This window comes from Gossypium hirsutum, chromosome D13 (genome assembly GCF_007990345.1).
Source record: "Gossypium hirsutum isolate 1008001.06 chromosome D13, Gossypium_hirsutum_v2.1, whole genome shotgun sequence".
Lineage (NCBI taxonomy): Eukaryota > Viridiplantae > Streptophyta > Magnoliopsida > Malvales > Malvaceae > Gossypium > Gossypium hirsutum.
Genome location: NC_053449.1, coordinates 35,352,131 through 35,374,282, shown reverse-complemented (window position 1 = coordinate 35,374,282; position 22,152 = coordinate 35,352,131). Strand labels below are relative to the sequence as shown.

The following is a 22,152-nucleotide window of genomic DNA, read 5'->3' as shown; positions in this document are numbered from 1 at the left end:
AGTTTTTTTATTTTACAATTCAATTTAGTTTTTTAATTTTTTTCATTAATTAATAATGTAATTATTATTTTCATATGTAATTATTTTATATATATGTATATTTATGTATATATTTCCATATATATACGCCTATTTTTGAATATAATGTAATTATTATTTAATTTATTTTTATATAATTGTATAAATGTATATACGTACATATTTTTTTCCCTCAAACTAATATTTTTATATATATACATATTTATTTTTGATAATGTATTTATTATTTTTAATCTATACATATATATATTTTAAAAACAAATATTCTTTTATGCTTATAAATACGTATATATCTATGTTTTTTTTATTTTCGAAAATGCTTAAATACCTACTTATTTTAACATATATTTTATAATTTATATGTATATATATTTTCATATTTTTCTTTATTTTCATAAATACATTATGTATTTTGTTTATATAATCTAAATTTTATATATAAATTCATGTGTATTATTCATAGTTTTAATGTATATGTCATATGCCTTTTATTCTTTATATTTTTATGTTTATTTTCTATTTGTTTATTTATTTGTGTTTTCATTTATATTACCTTTTTTATCTTGCTAGTTTATTTAATAATTTGCATGTCATTGACTTTTTTTTTCCTTATGTATATTTGTTTCATTTATTTATTTGTTTATATTATTTCTATGCCATTATTGTATTTATTATCGTTGTATTTGTTATTGCAACATCTATACATACATTCATTATAACATTACGTCACCTTTTTCCTCGAATTTAAAAATAGAACTTTTCAAAATAGAGATAATACTTGTATTTAGAATTTTCAAGAAAATTGAGCCCTAACGTATTGGGTTTTGATTTTCTTCGTAAAATCTAACAATCGAGGATTGCTCTTTAATCAAACAAAACAAAACTTGTCATCGGGAATTCAATAGGTTGTGTCCTAACGTATTGGATGTAACACGTTGATTTCTCGAGACAATGATTTTTTTAAAAAAAATAAATAAAGGAAATATTGAATGTTTGGGATTTTAAGAAATTATGTCCTAACGTATTGGGTTGCGATTTCTTCATAAATTTTAAGCAATTAGATATTTTCTTAAATTTTATACAAGTTTTTTTTGGGCCAACTCATCTTGAAAAGAATAAATGTTGTGCCCTAACGCATTGGGTGTGATATTTATCTTTTCAAAAAGAGAAAGTCTTAATAAATAATTTAATTTAACTAAGGATAGTATTTTTTTTAACTCTCGGCTATAAGGCATTAATTAATCAATTTGGTACCAATTCTTGGGCGTTACGAGGGTGCTAATCCTTCATCGTACGTAACTGACTCCCGAATCCATTTTTCTAAAACTCGTAGACCAAATTCATTTTTAGGTGATCCAATCACACCTCAATAAAAGATTGGTAGCGACTCTAAATTTTCATCGACAACTAATTTTTGTTTTTTTTTCAAAAATAAAAATGGTTTCGACAGTTAGTATTTGAGAGAATTTTGGAAGGAAAATGAGAGAAAATTGAAATTAAATATGGATTTGAAAGAATTTTGGAAGGAAATTGAGAGGCAATATAAGAGAGGATTAGTTTGTGAAAAAATAAAAAGGGGTGGGGAGTATTTATAGTTTTTTTTTACCGTTGGGGGGGCAACTCACTCTGACGTGGACGCAATTTCCTGACGCGTCCCCAGACATCGCGATGACGTAGACGCGATTTGCCGAAAATGGATCATTCCGGTAAATAATTAAATAATGGGCTCATTTCCGTAATTTTTTAAAAAAGGGCTTTTTTGGTAAAATGCTCAATATAAACTATCTTTTCATTAAATATGGTCAAAAACAAAAAAAAAACAAATGGACCCAAGTTGAATTAAATTTTATTATTAAAAATTAATAAGATTTTTTTTAAAATTATTATTTATATATTTTTATACACAATTAACTTTAAAAAATTAATATTTTTAAAAGCTCTACCTATATTTAAATAAAAAAACCTTTCCCCTTCAAAATGAAATATCTTTTCTCCATCATTAAAAGCTTCAATCAGGACTTCGTAAAAGACCAGGCCCCCTTGTTAGTTTAAACAAAAAGGGAGCTTCGAAATGGAAGTGGAGTCTTTTCTTGTTTGCTTTGTTGTTGATAAACGCCACTACATTTGCGCAGCTTAACCTGGCAGTTGAGGAGGCTGAGTTTGTTCCTCTACCACCGTTGGATGATTTCTCCAAATAGTTGAAAGCTTTGTCTAGGAGGAGTCGACGAATAACTCCACCAACACCCAGGATTAATGCTCTTGTTCATTTCAAAAGCCCTCCTCCATCTCCTCGACCTCTTCCGTCGCCACCGTCACCACCACCTTCATGCCTGTGGCGCCCACCTACTCCATTTGATTAAGACGATTGTTTCCCAAGTTACATACAGTTTATGAAGCTCTCATGTCATCAGCTTTTGTTTATAAATTGTAAAACTTTAAAGTGATTGTTAAGCTCTAATGATAAAAATAATAATATGTTAAATATGAAAATGAATAAATATATTCATCGTCTTCACTTAAACACTCGTTAAGAAACTGTTTAATAAGTAACCATTGTCTCCCCTTTTCTCCTTTCCTTCCCATCTCTTTCAAGTCTCACAACCATCTCTATATGCACCATAAATGATGAGCAGCTCCCCCTCAACGAGGACCTAGGTCCTCAAAACCAACAATCTCTATGTCTATAGAGGCTGGACTACAGAAACTAAGAAACCTCCAGCTCCAAGCTCCCTGGTTTGGTGCAACTTGGACTTTCGGGAAGGGCATTAAATACTGTTAAGCATTGGTCTGCAATGCAACAAGCAACCAGCAACTCAGACAACTTGCCAGCAGTAAGACTGAACCAGAAGCAACTTAGTTCTTTTTGTTTTTAGTCCTTTTGTAATTTGATCAATTTGGTTTGCAACTTGACATCAAAGTTAGTAAATCTTTTTATTATAATGGATGTAATAGCTGACGTTTTCAGCTTTTCTTTTATGTATCTCTTAATTTTGAAATTAGGCAATTAGTGGGAGTAGTTAATTGTTTAGGTAAACTGTCAAGCAAATATTGTAACTTCAATACATTTCAATTTCAATACAAGGTTAATGTTGAATTCCTTCAGTTACAATTCTTGTCAACATTTTTCTTATTTCTTGCTTGTTGTTTTTGTTTTGCTTATGCTTGCTGCCCTTGTTTCAACAAATGGTAATCAAAGCCTCTTGTCTTTGAGGACCTTCATTGTTGTTTGAGTTTTTACTATTTAAAACAAACTTGAAAATATAGAAATCGAGTTTTGTTAAAATTGTTTCAGTAGCATGAGTTTTACACCACCTCCACCATCAGTGTTTGTTGGAGAGAACTACCACATTTAAGTAGTTAAAATGAAAACTTACCTCCAAGCACATGACTTGTGAAGTGTAGTTGAAAGTGATGTTGAACCACCTCCATTAAGGGTAAATCCAACCATTGCACAGATTAGGCAGTACAGTGAGGAGCGAGCCAAGAAGCACAAAGTAATGGCTTACCTGCAGAATGAAGTGTCTTCTGTGATCTTCACTCGAATTATGGCCTGTGATTCACCTAAGCAAGCATGGGAGAGGCTGAAGGAGGAGTTTATGGGATCAAATAAGACAATACAGCAACAAGTAATCAACCTTAGAAGGGAGTTTGAGAATTTAAAAATAAAAGAATCAGAGACTATTAAACAGTACTCTGATAGGACCATGGCCACTGTTAACAACATTAGGCTCCTAGGAGAAGACTTCAGTGATAGCAGGGTCGTCGAGAAGGTTATCACCACTCTCCCTAAGAGGTTCGAGTCCAAAATCTCCTTATTGGAGGACTCGAGGGACCTCACAACCATTTCTTTGTCTGAGTTGGTGAACTTTCTTTATGCACTTGAGCAAAGGAGGGTTAATAGGCAAGAGGAGCATCCTGAATGAGCCTTTTAAGCAAAAGCCAGAGAGGGCTCAAGCTCAAGTCAGAAAGCAAAGAAGCCTTGGTTTGACAAAAGGGAGAAATCAAGAAGAGACACATTAAGAAGGAGGTTCCCACCATGCATTCACTGCAAGAAAACTAATCATTTGGAGAAATGCTGCTGGAACAGACCAGATATCCAGAGCAAAAGCTGTAAGTAGTATGGCATCATGAGAAGATTTGTAAAAATCAAGAAAAGGCACAAGATACAAGCCAAGACTGTTGAGGATCTACAAGCTCAGGAAAAGCATGTCTTTACTGCCTCATATTTTGCAACCACAAGTAAAGTCAAATACAATTAGCTTGTGGATAGTGGTTGTTCACATCACATGGCAGCTGATGAAAGCTTGTTCAAAAATCTTGACAGAAGCTTCACCTCGAAAGTCAGGATAGGTAATGGGAACCTGATTGAAGCCAAAGGCAGAGGTGATGTGGTGATCAACATTGGCTCAGGTAACAAAGTTATTTCAGATGTGCTTTATGTGCCTGATATAGATCAGAACCTACTTAGTGTAGGCCAGTTGGTTGAAAAAGGTTATTCACTAGTTTTCAAGAATGGTTCTTGTATTATTGAAGATTTTCATGGTCTAAAAATAATCTCAGTGCCTGTGGCAGACAATTGATTTATGCTTGATGTAAGCAAGCTTGAGAAGAAAGCTTATACAAGCTTAACTAAAAATACCAGCCTATGGCATAAAAGATTAGCCCATGTCAATTTCAGGTCACTTGATTTGTTGCACAAGCTGAATTTGGCAGAGGACATGACCAAGGTCAAGGCAAGTGAGGCTGTTTGTGAAGTGTGCCAGCTTGGTAAGCAGGCTAGGCTGCCTTTTCCAGTTAACCAGGCATGGAAGGCTCGAGAAAAGCTTGAATTGGTACGCTTTGATGCTTATGGACCAATGAAGACCCCTTCACTAAATGGCAGCAAGTACTTTGTGCTATTTATTGATGATCTGACCAGATTTTGTTGGGTTTATTTCATGAAACAGAAGTCAGAAGTGTTTGAAGTCTTTGAAAAGTTCAAGGCTTTAGTTGAAAATCAAACAGGCTACAAAATTAAAGCCTTGAGGACAGACTATGTGAGCAGGCTGAGATCCATCATCAGTTAACCATAGTGTACACTCTCAGCAAAATAGAGTGTGTGAAAGAAAGAACAGAACAGTGGTGAACATGGCTAGGTGTTTGTTGTTTCAAAGCAAACTCTCAAGCACATTTTGGGCTGAAAGTGTCAATACCTCTGTGTACCTGCTCAATAGGCTACCAACATGTGCTGTGAAGGATAAAACTCCTTTTGAAGCATGGCATGGACTCAAGCCATTTGTTTCTCATTTGAAAGTATTTGGATGTGTGTGTTATGCTCTTGTACCTGCAGAAAGAATGATTAAGTTTGAGAAGAGGTCAATTTCAGGTATGTTTGTTGGCTACAGCAGCATCAAGAAGGGTTACAGGATAATTGATCCCTCTACCAAACAGATTCTGGTGAGTAGGGATGTCAAATTTAATAAAGAAAAGTTTTGGAGCATGGATGGTTCAAATACAGGTCAGTTTGAAGAAGATCAGATTGACAGCAGTTTAGAATTAACTGAAAATGAATTCAACAATTCAAATGTGGATGATTCTCCTGTAATAGGGACCAGGTCCATTGCTGACATCTATCAAAGATGCAATGTGGCCATAGTTGAGCCTTCGAGCTATGAAAAAGCTGTAAAAAAATAAGTGCTGAAAGAAGGCCATGAAAGTTGAAATTGATATAATCAACAAAAATAACACTTGGGATCTGGTGGGTAGACCCGACCAAAAGAAGGTCATAGGTGTCAAATGGGTTTTTAGAGCCAAATTCAATGCTGATGGCTCTTTAAACAAACAAAAGGCAAGGCTTATGGTGAAAGGGTATAGCTAGCAGTTTTGCATTGACTTTATGGAAACATTTGCTCCAGTGGCAAGGCTAGACAGCATTAAGCTTTTATTTGCTTTAGCTGCACAAAAACAATAGAGAATTCATCAACTTAATGTTAAGTCAGCTTTTTTGAATGGTTTTCTTAAAGAAGAGATATATGTTGAACAGCCTGATGGTTTTAAAGTCCAAGGAGAAGAGGACAAAGTTTACAGGCTGAAGAAAGCTTTTTATGGCCTGAAATAGGCACCTTGAGCCTGGTATGACAGGATTGATGCTTACCTGTCTAGGCTCGGTTTTGAGAAAAGCTTGAGTGAGCCAACTCTCTTTGTAAAAAAAGTCTAAAGATGAAACCTTGTTGATTGTTTCAATCTATGTGGATGATTTGTTAGTGACTGGAAGCAGGGTCGATTTGATTCAAGAGTTCAAAGAAAAAATGCAAGAAATGTTTGACATGACAGACTTGGGAATCATGACTTACTTCATTGGTATGGAAGTAAACCAGTCTGATCAAGGCATTTTTATTAGTCAGCATGCTTTTTCCTTGAAAATTCTCACTAAATTTCATATGGAAAATTGTAAATAAGTGAGTACACTACTGGCTCAATGGGAGAAACTGACTAGTTTTGGAAGTCAAGAAAGAGTTGATGAGAAAGAATACAGAAGCTTAGTTGGCTGTTTGCTTTATTTAACAGCAACCAAACTTGACCTTATGCATGTTGTTGGTTTGTTGTCGAGATTCATGCATTGTTGCAACACATCTCATTCCAAGGCAATTAAGAGGATACTCAGGTATGTCAAAGTAACTTTGAAGTTTGGGGTCATGTTCAAGAAAGGAAGTGAGCTAAAGCTAATTGGTTATTCAAATAGTTACTGGGCTGGGTCTGTTGATGACATGAGAAGTACCTCGGGCTATTTCTTCACATTTGGCTCGGGAGTTCTCTGTTGGAGTTCGAAGAAGCAGCAAACAGTTGCTTAGTCAACAGCTGAAGCAGAATACATAGCAGCTGCAGCAGCTGTCAGTCAAGCCATTTGGCTTAGAAAGTTGCTATTTGATTTGAATGAAGAACTTGAACCTACTGAAATCATGGTGGACAATCAGTCAGCAGTTGCCATAGCCAAGAATCCAGTCTTTCATGGCAAAACTAAACATTTTAAAATCAAGTTTCATTTTGTTTGAGAGGCTGAGCAGTCAAAAGATGTTAGTCTCATACATTGTAGTTCACAAGATCAATTGGCTGATATTTTGACAAAGCCTCTTGGTACAACTAGGCTCGAAATCTTAAGAGATTTAATTGGTGTTTGTTGCCTACAGTCCAAGGAGTGTTAAACTTCCTTTGGATTCAAACACAACACAGTGCATTGAAACGTCTCACCGTGCTGGAGCTGACTGGAGCTTTTAGCACCAGTGGAGATAACGCTGTCCGGTGCAGCAAAAACGTCTCATTGTGCTGGAAGCAAGACATTCAAATAGCCAAGCAATTCACTGTGGTACAGTGAGATTGAAAATCAAGATAAAAATTTTCAATGCACTGTGTTGTGTTTGAATCCAAAAGAAGCCTTAAGCATTGGCCTGCAATGCAACAAGCAACCAGCAGCTCAGACAGCTTGCCAGCAGCAAGAATGAACCAGAAGCAACTTAGTTCTTTTTGTTTTTAGTCTTTTTGTAATTTGATCAAGTTGGTTTGTAACTTGACATCAAAGTTAGTAAATCTTTTGATTATGATGGATGTAATAGTTGACGTTTTCAGCTTTGCTTTTGTGTATCTCTTAAGTTTGAAACTAGTCAATTAGTGGGAGTAGTTAATTGTTTAGGTAACTGACAAGCAAATATTTTAACTTCAATATATTTCAATTTGAATACAAGGTTAATGTTGAATTCCTTTAGTTACAATTCTTGTCAACGTTTTTCTTTTTTCTCTGCTTGTTGTTTTTGTTTTGCTTATGCTTGCTGCCCTTGTTTCAACAAATACCCAACTAACAAACCAAAATAGTCAGTTCTCTTTATCTAAGGTTATATTTTAGCCACTTATATTTGAAATGTTACGTTTTAGTCATTTACATTATTGCGTTGTAACATTTTAATCACTAAGCCATTAATTATCATTAACACTATAATGATAAGCTAACATAGCATGTTAAATCATCATTTCAAACAAAAAATTTAGGTCAATGTATACATTCGATCTTCATATTTTTTTCGTTTTTAACAATTTCATTTTTTCCTTTTATGTTTTTTTAACTTTCCCTTTTTTTCATTTTTTTATTCTCTTCTATTTCTCTCTTTATTTTTCTTCTTTCTCCATTTCTTTTAACATGATTTTTCTATATTTATCATTTGTTAAAACTAATCTCTATACTTTTATTTTTTAAAATAATTTAATTTTTTTTAAGTGAGCCGACCTTGTGAAATAGTTTTAACAAATGTAAAACATAAAAAAATTACGTTAAAAGAAACTAAGAGAGGAAAACAGAAGGTGAAGCATAAGATAATGGAAAATAAAGAAAAACTAAAACAACATAAAAGAAAAAAAATTGCTCAAAATGAAAACATATAATGATCAATAGTATCATTTAATCTAAAATTTTTATTTTTAAATGATGATTTAATGTATCATGTCAACTTAACGTTACACTATTAACGACAATTAACAGCTCAGTGATCAAAATGATTCAACACGATGACGTAATTGACTAAAATGTAACATTTCAAATATAAGTGACTAAAATATAATCTAAAACTAACAAAAACGACTATTTTAGTAGTTTACCCTATTTTATTTTATTTTTAGTTAGACTTATTTATTTTGAGTGAGGGCCTACCAATAGCTGGGCCTGGTTAAAGTTTTATTTTAAGTGTTTTTTTTCCCTGATTATTAAATTGTGAATAGATTAGATCGGGTGATTAAATTAAAAATCGATGATTTAATCGATAATGCAATTCTGAAATCATTGATTTTGAGTGAAAAGGAACAAAGGTCAATCATGATGTTCAACGGAGGATGGGATCATATTGGATTATTGGAAAAAGAAAAGAAAGCAAAGTGCTAAGATTCTTCAGACACCCACAACCATCCCCAAATTGGAAACAAACAAAGTCAAAATCACAAGAAAAGGAAAAGAAAGGATGATGATATTACGAGGGGATATTTATGGGGTTACCATGGAGAGAAGAGGAGGATGACCGAACCTGTTCTGCACCTTAATTCTGCACATTGAATACGATGGAGTGATGTTACACAATACATTCACATAGCAAAGTTATTCCCAAATTATTTTCCTGCAAAACTCGCATTCCAGAATCATAACAAGATCAAAGTTGTTAGCTGCACTACTAACCCTAAGGGTAGCATCGAAGAAGCTAAAGGGAAAATGAGAAAAACTAAAAGTAAAAGTGGACTATTATATGAAATCACTGTTGCTCTCAAGATAGGTGTCCTTAGGAGCTCCTACAGCAACTGCAAGGTAGAGCCAGTGCTTTTGAGAAGTGCTTTTCAAAAGTGCTTTTGAGAAGTGCTTTTGAGAAATTTGAGTGTTTGACATTGCTGTCAAAAAGTGCTTTTGAAGAATAAAATGTCTATTTTAGACATGAGATTATAAAGTAACAAATATGTATTTAAATAATGTTTAAATTAGTTAATATTATAATATTTTAACAAAAATATAAAAAAATAATTTATTATAACTTATTGTTAATATTTTAATATATAATATTAATTTTAAAAATTTCTAAGTAATTAATATTAATTATTTGTAAAAATTAATTAGAATATATAAACTATATTTAAATATTTAAATATAAAAATTAAATATTTGTAAATAGATATTGACACGATTAAATAAAATATAATAAGTATATTCTCAAACCGACCCAAAATCTTATCTAAATCCATATTTTTTAGACTCGAACTTCTGTCCAAACAGCTAAACACATAGGGTCTTGATTATAGTTTTACAGATTATATAGAAGGATTAAAATTACAGAGACACATTATATAGGATTAATATTACATAAACCAAACCACACCACTTTAACTTTACTGGGAAAATATGAAATGAGAACATTTCATTTCAGCTACTCTACTACTTTGACCTTAGTTTCAGAGTAATACATCTTAAAAGCTTTAGGTAGATAAACAGGCAACAAGAACCCAAACAGATTGAAGCACCAAAACCCCATATTAGCCAAAGCCAGCACTCTTCCTACGTAAACTCTCTTACCAGATCCCGCATACTCGTTATCCACCTTTGTAAACCCACACCTCAACCAGTTTACCAGGCTAAAAATCTTCGTATTGTAAACCATAACATGCACGTCAATTGAATATTGCTAGAGTGTGGTTCAGCAAGAGAAGTCAGTTATTCTTTTTCATCTCTTAACAGCAAAAGCAGTATAAAGAAGGAATCTGTCCTAGAACCACTAGTACCGTGAACAAAGTGCTTTGATGCTTACCAGCTTTTCCTCTATTGATGATTTCTAGCTCGAATAACATCAAGACAAGCAACAACAAATGCTTGAACACAGTTTAAGAATCTTCAAAGGCAAACGGATCCCATTTTTTTCCTCTCAAAAACCAACAGATTAGACAAATTTTAATAAAGATATTCAACTAAAAGTCGAGTTGTTCTCATTCTCTTTGGTTATTAATTATTGGGGAAGTTCAACAAACAGAAGGAGAGCAAAATAAGACAATGAGAGAAAGGAAGATTGAAACAAGAAAAAAGCCACAGTTGAAATCATTTGTCTCAAGAAATACCAGCAAATCAACAACAAATCAACAGCTTCAAAATATTAAACAGAAGAGGAACTAATAAAACAGAAGAAGAAATATAAAAGAAACTCTCACCTGCTGCGGAAGAGGAACAAAGAACAGAAAGTAGAGCTTTGAAAGCCGAAAATGGGGAAAAGAAATCGGGTATAAAGCTCCAATTTCACCAGCAGAGGGGAAAGAACATTTAGGGAACCAGCAGAGGGGAAAAACATTTGGGGGAGAAGACAGGGGTATTTGGTCAATTTTCATCCAAAAGCAGTTACAGCAGAAGAAAAGGAGAATTTTTTAGCTTCTCCATCTAGAGAGAAGCACTTTTTTGATGGAGAAATTTTAAGAGAAAAAGGAGGCTGTTCTTTGCTGCTTTTAAGAGAAAAGCACTTTTGGGTGAAAAAGTGATTCTCAAACGGGATAAAGAACGGGCCCGTAATCTGAAGCATGAGTCTTCAACCAGGAGCTACTACATGTCAACCACCCAGCTTGTACATCTTCATTTCCTTCTACCGACGACTTTCTTTCTTCCTCCTCAAGTTTATCGTGTAACCTTATATCCATGAAAGCCTTGACAGCCTCTACCCCTTGGTTTACTATGTCCGGAGGTGGAACGACAAGAGGATTTTGTTCCAATTTGAGTATCATCAGCTTCTCAAGACGACCAAATGTATCAGGAAGTGCACAAATTTCGTTGTTATTGAGATAAAGTTCTGTAAGGTCGGTCAATTCACCCAAGGTGTTAGGAAGTTCCCTCAACTTAGTGAAATTGTTGCTCAGATCGAGGAACTGAAGCTTTTTCAATTTCCCAATTTCATCAGGAAGGCCACCAAGTTCGTTGAAGTGAGCATCCAAATACCACAAAGAACTCATCTCACCGATAGAAGGGGGCAGGGAGCGAGTCTTGTTCAACTGAATTCGTAGCCTTTGCAGATTGCCTAAGTATCTGGCCAGATGCGTTGGCAAGTATGACAAGGATTTGAAGCTCACATCCAACCCTACCAAAGACCTAAATCAATGGTAACCAAATTTCAGACAAGGATAATGACCAAGAACAAGAATAATGTATGATTTTGTAACATACCTGCTGTAAGGCCCAATTTTTGCCCGGGCCCGCATAAATAATAATAATATGAAATAAAATGTAAAGCCAAAACCCAATTAGCCCAAGACGTATAAACCCTAGCAGCAAACCTAGTGCTGCAGCAACCTCACCCCAACGTCGCAGCACTCTGCACGTTTTTCTTTCCTCGCACGGCTCCGTCAATGTCGTACACTCTGCGCACGTCTTCCACGTTCTGCAACAGACCACGAATAGTAGAGATAGTAGAAAATATAGTAAAAATTAAATAGATTTTATTTTTTTATTTATTTTTTATTCTTCTCTAAGATTCGATTATAAAGACCGATAAAGGCATTTGTAAAGGGGATGAAGAGAAAACAAGAAATTGAGAGGAGGGGTTATGCATATTGAATCAAAAAAAAAGAGAGAAATTAGTGTAAACGAAATACAAAGGGAGAAAATAAAAATAGCAGTGGGATTGAAGGTGATTTTCTGGGTCTATTTTCTTCTTGCTCATTGATTTCTTTGCTTGTTTTTTTCTTTGTGCACCAAACAAAAATAAAAGAAAGAGGAGAAATCCTTACCAAAAGCGGTGCGTCGTCGACATCTTTGCTTCTCTTCGCCTAAATCGAAGTTGAAAAGGGGGAGTTCGGCTTGAATAACAGAGAAGAGGATGGAGCAGTTCTTGAGGCTGCTGTTACCGCAAATGGAATAGGGTTTTAATTAGAGTTTGAAATGGGTTTTAACTTTTAAGCATTGATGGGTTATTTTTGTTTTTAATCCTTTCCATTTTATCCCATCATTTCAAAACCATTTTTTTATTTTCAAATTTTTCCATGAAATATCGAATCTGTTTTATTTTAGTCCAATGTTGTGCAGCGTTTTGGGTGGTTTGGGTAAATTTCTCTTTGGGTCCTCCTCCTGTTGCGCGCGTTTTGATTTGGTCCCTTTTCGCGTTTTCTATTTTTGAATTTAGCCTTTAAATTCCGTTTATTTTCATTTTAATCATTAATCTGTCATTTTAGGTTTTTTTATTTTAATATTATTAATACCTTTATATTGCATTATTATTATTATTGTTATTGTTATTGTTATTGTTATTGTTATTGTTACGTTTTTATTCCAATTCCTATACATATACACACGCATAGTTTTTAATATATATATATATGCATATTTTCTTTATAATATATATGTATATTTTAAACTTTTGTAAATACATGTACATATTTTATATATTTTTTATTATTTTATTTTCATAACTTTTATATACATGTATACATATATACATTTACATTTTATAATACATATATATATTCCATATTTTATAATCCATGCATATACATGCATTTTCTATAATATATATGTGTACTTTTTTTAGAAATTATTATAAGTTATTTTTTTATATATTTCATTCATTTTTTTATATATATGTATGCTTATATATACGTATTTAAATATATGCATATACATATTTTCAAAATTTATTTATATATCATACTTATATATATATACATAGTTTGTAAATACATATACATATATAATTGATATTAAAGTATTTGTTTTATGTTGTATATTAACATTTTATCATTTTTAAAAAATATATATATTTGGTTTCATCAAAGCATTAAAACTATTTTTGTTCAAAGGCTTTCAAAATAAGGCAATATTCGATATTTGGGATCTTCGAGAGGATTGAGCCCTAACGTATTGGGTTCCAATTTTCTTCGTTGAATCTAAATAATCGGGAATGCTCTTTAATCAAAAAAACATAAAAAGCTCATTATCGGGAATTCAATACATTCTGTCCTAACGCATTGGATATGACGCATTGTTTTCTCGAGATGAGGATTTTTCTAAAAATAATAAAGGCAATATTCAGTATTTGAGAAATTCGAGTGATCGTGCCCTAACTTACTGGGTTTCGATTTTTCTCTTTTAACCCAAATAAACGAATATCCTTTGAAATTTGAATGCATGAGTTTTAAAAATCAAAAGACAAACTTAATTTTGAAGATTAAAAATGTTGCGCCCTAACTCACTGGGTGATGTTTTATTTCTTTAAAATAAGAATATTTTATTTTTTTAATTCATTCGAGTTAAAAAGTTTTCTTTTAAAATCTTTTCAAATTTTCGACACCAAGACGTTAAACAATTAATTCGGTACCGATTTTGGGCGTTATGAGGTGCTAACCCTTTCTCGTGCGTAACTGACTCCCGAACCTGCAGACCAAAATCGTTTTTAAAGTGAGCCGATCACACCTCAATAAGGATTGGTAGCGACTCTAATTTTTTTATTGTTTTCAAAAAAAAATGGTTTCGAGCAATGGCAAATGGTGTCAGGTAAGGCAGTCAGTTTTTTTTCCAGAGACGTTCAAGTCTTTCAAGTTCTGGAGCAACCCAATCGAGATTGGCAGTGATTTCCAGAAGATTCGAAGCTAGATTAAGCTGCTCGAGTTTTCCAAATCCAGCGATCCACTCTGGAATAACCTGTTGTTAACATTAATGGGAGACAACATTAATGGCAAACAATACAAAGTGGTGCAAGTTTAGCACCCTAAAGTTGACTTTGAAAAAGTGGCATGGGATAATTTTTTTTTGGTCCTTGAGATAATGGGCTATTTATTGTTTGGTCCTTGAACCTCAACTATAAATAGGCCTTCTCATTTCTCATTTCAATTCATCCCAACCAATCTTTCTCTCTTAGTTTTCTCTCTTCTCCCATTTGAGAATTCTCAAGGAATTCTATTTGTTTGTAATATTTTGAAGATAGTAAAGTTATCATCTGGTGTTAGTGCCCGAGGACGTAGGTATAATTTACCGAACCTCGTTAAAACTCTTGTGTTCTTTCTTGTCCTATTTTTCTTTCAATATTTGAGGGTATAATAGTAGTATTTAATTGTGCTATTAAATTACTATAGAAGGAATATTCTGTCTAAGGAAAGACTTGGTATTTAAGAGATCCATGTGATCCACCTCTCTTTCCTGGGAATTGAACTTTGTGTGATTTTTTAGTACAATAATTTACACGCTTCCGACCCTATTGGAACAACAAGTGGTATCAGAGCCGTAGGTTAATCGTAGTATGCTCTGTGGTTGCAGTTTAAACTGATCTTCCACATCAGAAAAGATTTCCTTAGGTATATTGAAAGATTATGGAGAAAACGGTCGGTGTAGGAGCTTCAACATCGTCCATGTGGACAAGACCGACAATTGCAAATGCAAGATTGGCCGTGGAGATCTTTGATGGCACGGGCCATTTTGGTATGTGGCAAAGTGAGGTTCTAGATGCCCTTTTTCAGCAGGGTCTAGACATTGCCATTGATGAAGAGAAACCAGATGATGTACAGGAGAAAGATTGGAAGGCGATCAATCGGTTGGCATGTGGCACAATTCGATCATGCCTTTCTCAAGAGCAGAGGTATGCTTTTTCTGTAACACCCCTTACTCGTATTCCGGCTCGGAACAGAGTATGAGGTATTACTAAGTTTTTTAAAAAAATTTCGACAGCATTTCTGCTTAATTTTGCTTAAACCTCCTGCAAATTTAAATCACAATCCAATATATATATATATCAACCAAACTCATTTATAATAATACTCACAATTTAACTATTAATGAACACCACATTTTAAATCAAACCATAACATATATTTACATGATGATTCCATATTTCATAGGTCGTCTATACATGCCATAATTTTCCGGAACGATAGTAGCAAAATACCCCAAGTGTGAAGGATAGTGCGGATGATTGTCTGACTTCGTTCCAAATTTCCGAGTTGTCGGAAGTCACTATAATCAAGGGAAAAATAAAATCGAGTAAGCATATAGCTTAGTAAGTAAACACATGATAAATAAGTAATTACTCACATAACTACACCAAAATATAAACTTATTCATGAATAACTTCATTGTTTAGGCAATTTCCAGCAAACTGTTTTTCTGCGTCATAGTCGCTAATTTATTTTTATCCGGAGCTACAGGGCTCCAAATTGAGTTTCGTAAATTTTCCCTGAAACTAGACTCATATACCATTTCACCATAAAAATTTCAGAATTTTTTTACCCAGCCAATTAGTACAGTTTATTCATTAAAACTTCCCCTGTTTCACTGCCCAACGGTTCTGACCCTTCCTCAAAAAATTCACTTAACTCTCTGTACAAAATTTTAAAAATGGTTTTGCTTGTTTCTATTAAAAATAGAGTCAATAAGGAATCCAGGAATATAAATTTCACACCATAATTATTTTTGTACAATTTTTGGTGATTTTCCAAAGTTAGAACAGGGGATCCCGAAATCAATCCAGCCCTGTTTCAGTAAAATTCAGATATCTCCAAAAATACAACTCTTTTGCTTATTCTATTTATTTCATATGAAAATAGACACATTCAGCTTCAATTTCATATATTATTCAGCTTCCCATTCATTTTCCACCATTTATGGTGATTTTTCAAAGTTACCCATCTGCTGTTGTTCAACACAGTTTATAACTAAATCGTTCCTTTTTTCGTTTTTGATATTTTCTCTCATCTCATACATGGATCGATTTAGTATCCAACTCAATATTTGCCCCATAAAAATTTCCACCATATGGCAATATTCACCTTCCACACTTTTTCGTTGAGCACTCGGAATGTTAACCGTTATTGGTGGATCTCGCACTTAGCACCACCACTTAATCGGGGAATCAGCACTTAGCAACCCCTTGGGGGAATCAGCACATAGCAACCCCCTTTTAATTTCAGAGATACGGTGGATATCGCACTTAGCACCACCAATGAACTGGGGAATCAGCACTTAGCAAACCCTCGGGGGAATCAGCACATAGCAACCCCCTTTCACATTTCAAAGATACGGTGGATATCGCACATAGCACCACCAATGAATCGGGGAATCAGCACACAGCAACCCCTTTATGTACAGCATACTTCGGCTTATTCCGAGTGTTCAACCCATAAATCATATATTGCAACCCTTTACCACCTTTCCCGATTTAACAACATTTTTAGGATATGGCCAAACATTTATTTTAATTCCAAATAAATCTCAACATATATCAATTAATGTCAAAATAATACATCAAGTCACGTGTTTACTTACCTCGGTGCAAAATATCGTAATATTGCACTTCACTCCACTATCTTTTCTTTTCCTCGTTTGAGATAATCTTCACGTCTTTCTTGATCTATAATAGCAAATTTAACTCATTTAATGTTCACATTCATTAAAATAATCCACCACCCAACTTTTTGAAAAATTACAATTTTGCCCCCAAACTTTTGCATAATTACACTTTTGTCCCCAAGCTCGGAAATTAAACTTCATCACTTATTCTTAGGTTTTATGACATGCTGAACATTTTTCCCTTCTATGGCAACATCAAATTCTCACTCTAACATACACTTATGAACAATAATTATTTTTACCGATTATGCCTATTTACCCGTTTTCGCTTAAAATCGCTTAGCAAAAGTTGTTTAACATAATTTATAGCTTCATATTCCACCATAAAACAGCAAAATAAACACTTTTCACCTATGGGTATTTTTCCAAATATGAGCCCTAACACGAATTATTGCTAGAATAAGCTAAACCGAGTTACGAGGATTCCAAAAATGCGAAGAACATTAAAAACGGGGCTAGGATGCACTTACTATGAGCTTGAGAAAGCAAAGAAACCTTAGCTATGGCTTCCTTCAAATTTCGGCAGCAACTAATGAGGAAGATGATGATTTTTGTCATCTTTTTCCCATTTTATTTTTTTTTATTACCAAATGACTAATATGCCCCCACTTAAAAAAAATCTATTTCTCTCATTTCTTATGTCTATTTTTGTCCATCAACTAACTAATGGTCTAATTACCACATAAAGACCTCCAATTTAAAATTTCATATCAATTAGATACTTCTACATATAGAACTCAACTTTTGCACTATTTACAATTTAGTCCTTTTGACTAAATTGAGTGCCCAAACGTCGAAATTTTCGAACGAAATTTTTACGAAAATTTTTCGTGAAATTGTAGACCATAAAAATATAATAATAACCATATTTTCCCTCGTCGGATTTGTGGTCCCGAAACCACTATTCCGACTAGGCCCAAAATCGGGCTGTTACAACTCTCCCCCCTTAAGGATTTTCGTCCCCGAAAATCTTACCGGAAAAGAGATTTGGGTACTGTTTCCTCATAATTTCCTCCGGTTCCCACGTAGCTTCCTCCATCCCATGTTTTTGCCACAGTACTTTTACTAAGGATACACTTTTATTCCTTAACTGCTTGACTTCCCGAGCCAAAATCTTTATTGGTTCTTCCTCATAAGTCATATCTGGTCTGACCTCAATCTCTGTAGGGGAAACTATATGTGAAGGATCCGAACGGTAACGTCGCAACATCGACACATGAAACACATTATGTATCTTTTCCAACTCCGGTGGTAAAGCTAACCGATATGCTACAGGGCCAACTCTCTCGGTAACTTCATATGGTCCAATAAATCGTGGACTTAGTTTGCCTTTACGACCAAATCTCAGAATCTTCTTCCATGGAGACACCTTCAAGAACACCTTATCACCTACTTGAAACTCAATTTCTTTTCTCTTTAAATCCGCATACGACTTTTGCCGATCTGAGGCAGCCTTTAAACAGTCACGAATTATTTTCACCTTTTCTTCAGTTTCTTTCACCAAGTCGACTCCATGAATCCGGTTCTCACCGAGCTCAGTCCAATATAAAGGAGTTCTACACTTACGCCCATATAATGCTTCATACGGTGCCATTCGTATACTTGACTGATAGCTATTGTTATAAGCAAATTCAACCAATGGTAGATATTTCTCCCAACTGCCTTTCAATTCTAAAATACAACACCGGAGCATATCTTCAAGAATTTGAATCACTCTTTCCGATTGCCCGTCAGTTTGCGGATGAAACGCAGTACTGAAATTCAATTTTGTACCCAAGGCTTCCTGCAACTTTATCCAAAACCTCGAAGTAAATCTCGGATCTCTATCCGATATAATAGATTTAGGCACCCCATGTAATCTCACTATTTCAGCAACATATAATTCTGCCAACCTGTCAAGTGAGTAATCAATGCGTATCGGAATAAAATGAGCCGACTTTGTCAATCTATCAACAATTACCCAAATAGCATCTTTCTTCTTTGGAGTTAAAGGCAATCCTGTCACAAAATCCATCGTAATACTATCCCACTTCCACTCTGGAATCGTTATCGGTTGAAGTAAACCCGATGGTACTTGATGCTCAGCCTTCACTTGTTGACAGATTAAACACTTTGATACAAATTCCGAGATATCCTTTTTCATGCCTGGCCACCAATACAACTTCTTCAAATCATTATACATTTTCACACTAGTCACCACTATGTGCCTCACATAAAATGGTCTGAATTAACTCATCATTTCTTGGTACACATACTCTATCCCGGAACATCAAGCAATCATCTGAACCAATTTGAAAATCTGAGTCAACACCTGCTTCACACTGAGCTCTCTTGGCTTGCAATTTACTATCATTCTTTTGAGATTCCCGAATTTGCTGAAGAAATAATGGTCTAGCTCTCAATTCAACCAACATTGAGCCATCATCAGATAAAGTTAACATCGTACCCATAGCTCTCAAAGCAAATAAAGATTTTCTGCTCAAGGCATCAGCAACCACATTAGCTTTCCCGGGGTGATAATCAATCACTAGCTCATAGTCTTTGATTAGCTCGAGCCATCTTCATTGCCGCAAATTCAAATCTTTTTGGCTCATCAAATACTTCAAACTCTTATGATCAGTGAAGATTCGGCACTTTTCACCATACAAATAATGACGCCAAATTTTTAAAGCAAAAACAATGGCAGCCAATTCTAAATCATGCGTCGGATAATTCTTCTCATGCGGTTTCAATTGTCTCGAAGCATAAGCTATTACTTTGCCCTCTTGCATTAACACACACCCAAGACCATTCAACGATGCATCACTGTAAATTACAAACTCCTTCCCGGACTCAGGTTGCACCAACACTGGCGCCTCAGTCAATAATGCCTTCAACTTTTCAAAACTCTGTTGACATTTATTGGTCCATTCAAACTTGACATTCTTCTGCAGTAACTTAGTCATAGGAGAAGCAATCATCGAAAATCCCTTGACAAAGCGTCTGTAATACCCAGCTAAGCCCAGAAAGCTTCTAACTTCTGTCACATTCTTTGGTGGCTCCCAATCAACAATTGCTGAAATTTTGCTTGGATCAACCCGAATACCTTCACTTGAAACTATATGTCCCAAGAATCCAACCTCACGAAGCCAAAACTCACTTTTGCTGAATTTAGCATACAATTTCTTTTCTCTCAGAATCTGCAACACAGTTCTTAAATGTTCTGCATGCTCAGATTCATCCCGAGAATAGATTAAAATATCATCTATGAACACCACCACGAACTTATCCAAGTACGGCCGAAAAATTCGGTTCATCAAGTCCATAAAAATAGCTGGAGCATTTGTTAACCCAAAAGGCATTACCAGAAATTCATAGTGTCCATACCTTGTTCTAAAGGCGGTTTTCGGCACATCAGACTCTTTAACTCTTAACTGATAGTAACCAGACCTCAAATCAATCTTAGAAAACACTGTTGCCCCTTCTAATTGATCAAATAAATCATCAATTCTCGGCAAAGGATACTTGTTCTTTATAGTCACCTTGTTGAGCTGACGATAGTCAATACAAAGTCTCATAGAGCCGTCTTTTTTTTTCACAAATAACACAGGAGCAGCCCAAGGAGAAAAACTCGGTCTCACAAATCCTTTATCTGTCAACTCTTGTAACTGAGCTTTTAATTCCTTCAACTCAGTCGGAGCCATTCGATACGGTGCAATAGAAATCGGTGCAGTACCAGGTAACAGATCAATAGAAAACTCAACTTCTCTAATCGGAGGTAACCCAGGCAATTCCTCTGGAAATACATCTAGAAATTCACAAACTACCGGCACTGATTCAAGCTTTGACCCAGTAATATCCGTGTTCAGCACATAAGCAAGATAAACTTCACATCCCTTTCTCAAGTATTTCTGAGCAGACATGTGCGAAATCACCATAGGCAACTTATTCGGCTCCTTTGTTTCAACCCGGAGAATTTCACCATTTTCACAATTTAATTCAAGAATTTTCTGTCTACAATTTACCTTGGCATCATGCAATATCAACCAATCCATCCCCAAAATAACATCAAACTCATCAAATGGTAACAACATCAAATTAGCCGGGAAACAGTGACCTTGAATCATCAGGGGACAATTCTTGCAAACCTTATCGACTAAGACATATTTGCCTAAAGGATTTGATACTTTAACTACAAATTCAGTGTTTTCAACAGGCAATTTCTTACTAGACACCAAATTCATGCATATATATGAATAAGTAGAGCCGGGATCAATCAAAGCAATAACATCAATATCATGAAGAGAAAATGTACCAGTAATCACATCGGGAGATGAGGCATCCTCTCGAGCGCGTATAGCATAAGTCCTGGCAGGCGCTCTAGTTTCTGATCCTCCAGCTGCATCTTTTATCACACTCTTACCACTGGCTTTGCTTCCCACATTTCTCGGTGGTCTGCCTCTACTGACAACATCACCCGATCCAGCTCTTTGTAATCTTTCTTCTTCTATTCTCTCAGGGCAGTCTTTTACATAATGCTCTTGGGAACCACATCTGAAACAAGCTCGTTTAAATCCCCAACACTCACCAGTATGTCGCCTGCCACACTGTTGACATTCAGGTCTGGTGTTTCCTACATTACCCACACTTGCCACTGAGGTAGCTCGAGTTGTAGTTCCGGAATATGACCTCCCTCGGTCTCTGCGTGAATACCCAACTGAACCGGTTGGTCGTGGATCCATCCCTTTAAACTTCTTCGGGTGAGATTGAAATGTTCTGCCCATTGACCTCTTCCTTACATCTCGAGCTTCCATCTCTGCCCTTCTCTTTTCTCTACTCAGCTCTTCAGCTTTGCAAGCACGATCAACTAATACCACAAATTCTTTTAACTCTAAAATTCCAACATGTAATCTGATGTCTTCATTTAGCCCCTCTTCAAATCTTTTACACATAATAGCCTCCATAGGCACACATTCCTGGGCATATTTACTAAGCCGGACAAACTCCCGTTCATATTCTGCTACTGACATTCGGCCCTGTTTCAATCCGAGAAACTCTTTGCGCTTCTGATCAATAAACCGTTGGCTTACATATTTCTTTCTGAATTCTTCCTGAAAGAAGTCCCAAGTAACTCTTTCTTTTGGAACCACCGTTATTAATGTTTTCCACCAACGGTATGCCGAATCCTTCAATAAAGACACAGCACATTTCAAACATTCCTCAGGAGTACAAGATAATTCATCAAATACCTGGATAGTATTTTCAAGCCAAAA

The 22,152-nt window shown here is 35.0% G+C and overlaps 1 protein-coding gene across 6 annotated transcripts; it reads right to left on the bottom strand.

Moving 5' to 3' along the window:
• Positions 1–1,644: 1,644 nt before the first annotated feature.
• LOC107920132 (plant intracellular Ras-group-related LRR protein 9) lies at positions 1,645–12,470 on the bottom strand. 6 transcript variants are annotated; one of them, XR_005922836.1, is made up of 5 exons: positions 12,298–12,470; positions 11,735–11,948; positions 10,738–11,659; positions 9,053–9,170; positions 2,498–2,826 (listed from the first exon to the last, which is right to left on the bottom strand). XR_005922836.1 is itself a non-coding variant. In XM_016849666.2 (3 exons), exons 2-3 carry the CDS (start codon positions 11,767–11,769, stop codon positions 11,062–11,064), a joined length of 633 nt encoding a protein of 210 aa, XP_016705155.1. In that variant the 5' UTR covers positions 11,770–11,948; positions 12,298–12,470; the 3' UTR covers positions 10,599–11,061. The 6 variants fall into 6 exon arrangements, 2 of the variants coding, with proteins under 2 accessions (XP_016705155.1, XP_040964799.1); XR_005922837.1 differs by having other exon boundaries at positions 9,081–9,170; XR_001690536.2 differs by having other exon boundaries at positions 9,053–9,098.
• Between the last annotated feature and the right edge of the window lie 9,682 nt (positions 12,471–22,152).

What these genes read in the sequence shown, in the direction of transcription:
- LOC107920132 (XM_016849666.2), bottom strand. Translation starts at nt 11,769, where the DNA reads ATGCGGGCCCGGGCAAAAATTGGGCCTTACAGCAG. An exon ending in AAAATTGGGCCTTACAGCAG is followed by an intron (nt 11,660 to 11,734) that starts GTATGTTACAAA and finishes CCATTGATTTAG; the next exon opens with GTCTTTGGTAGGGTTGGATG.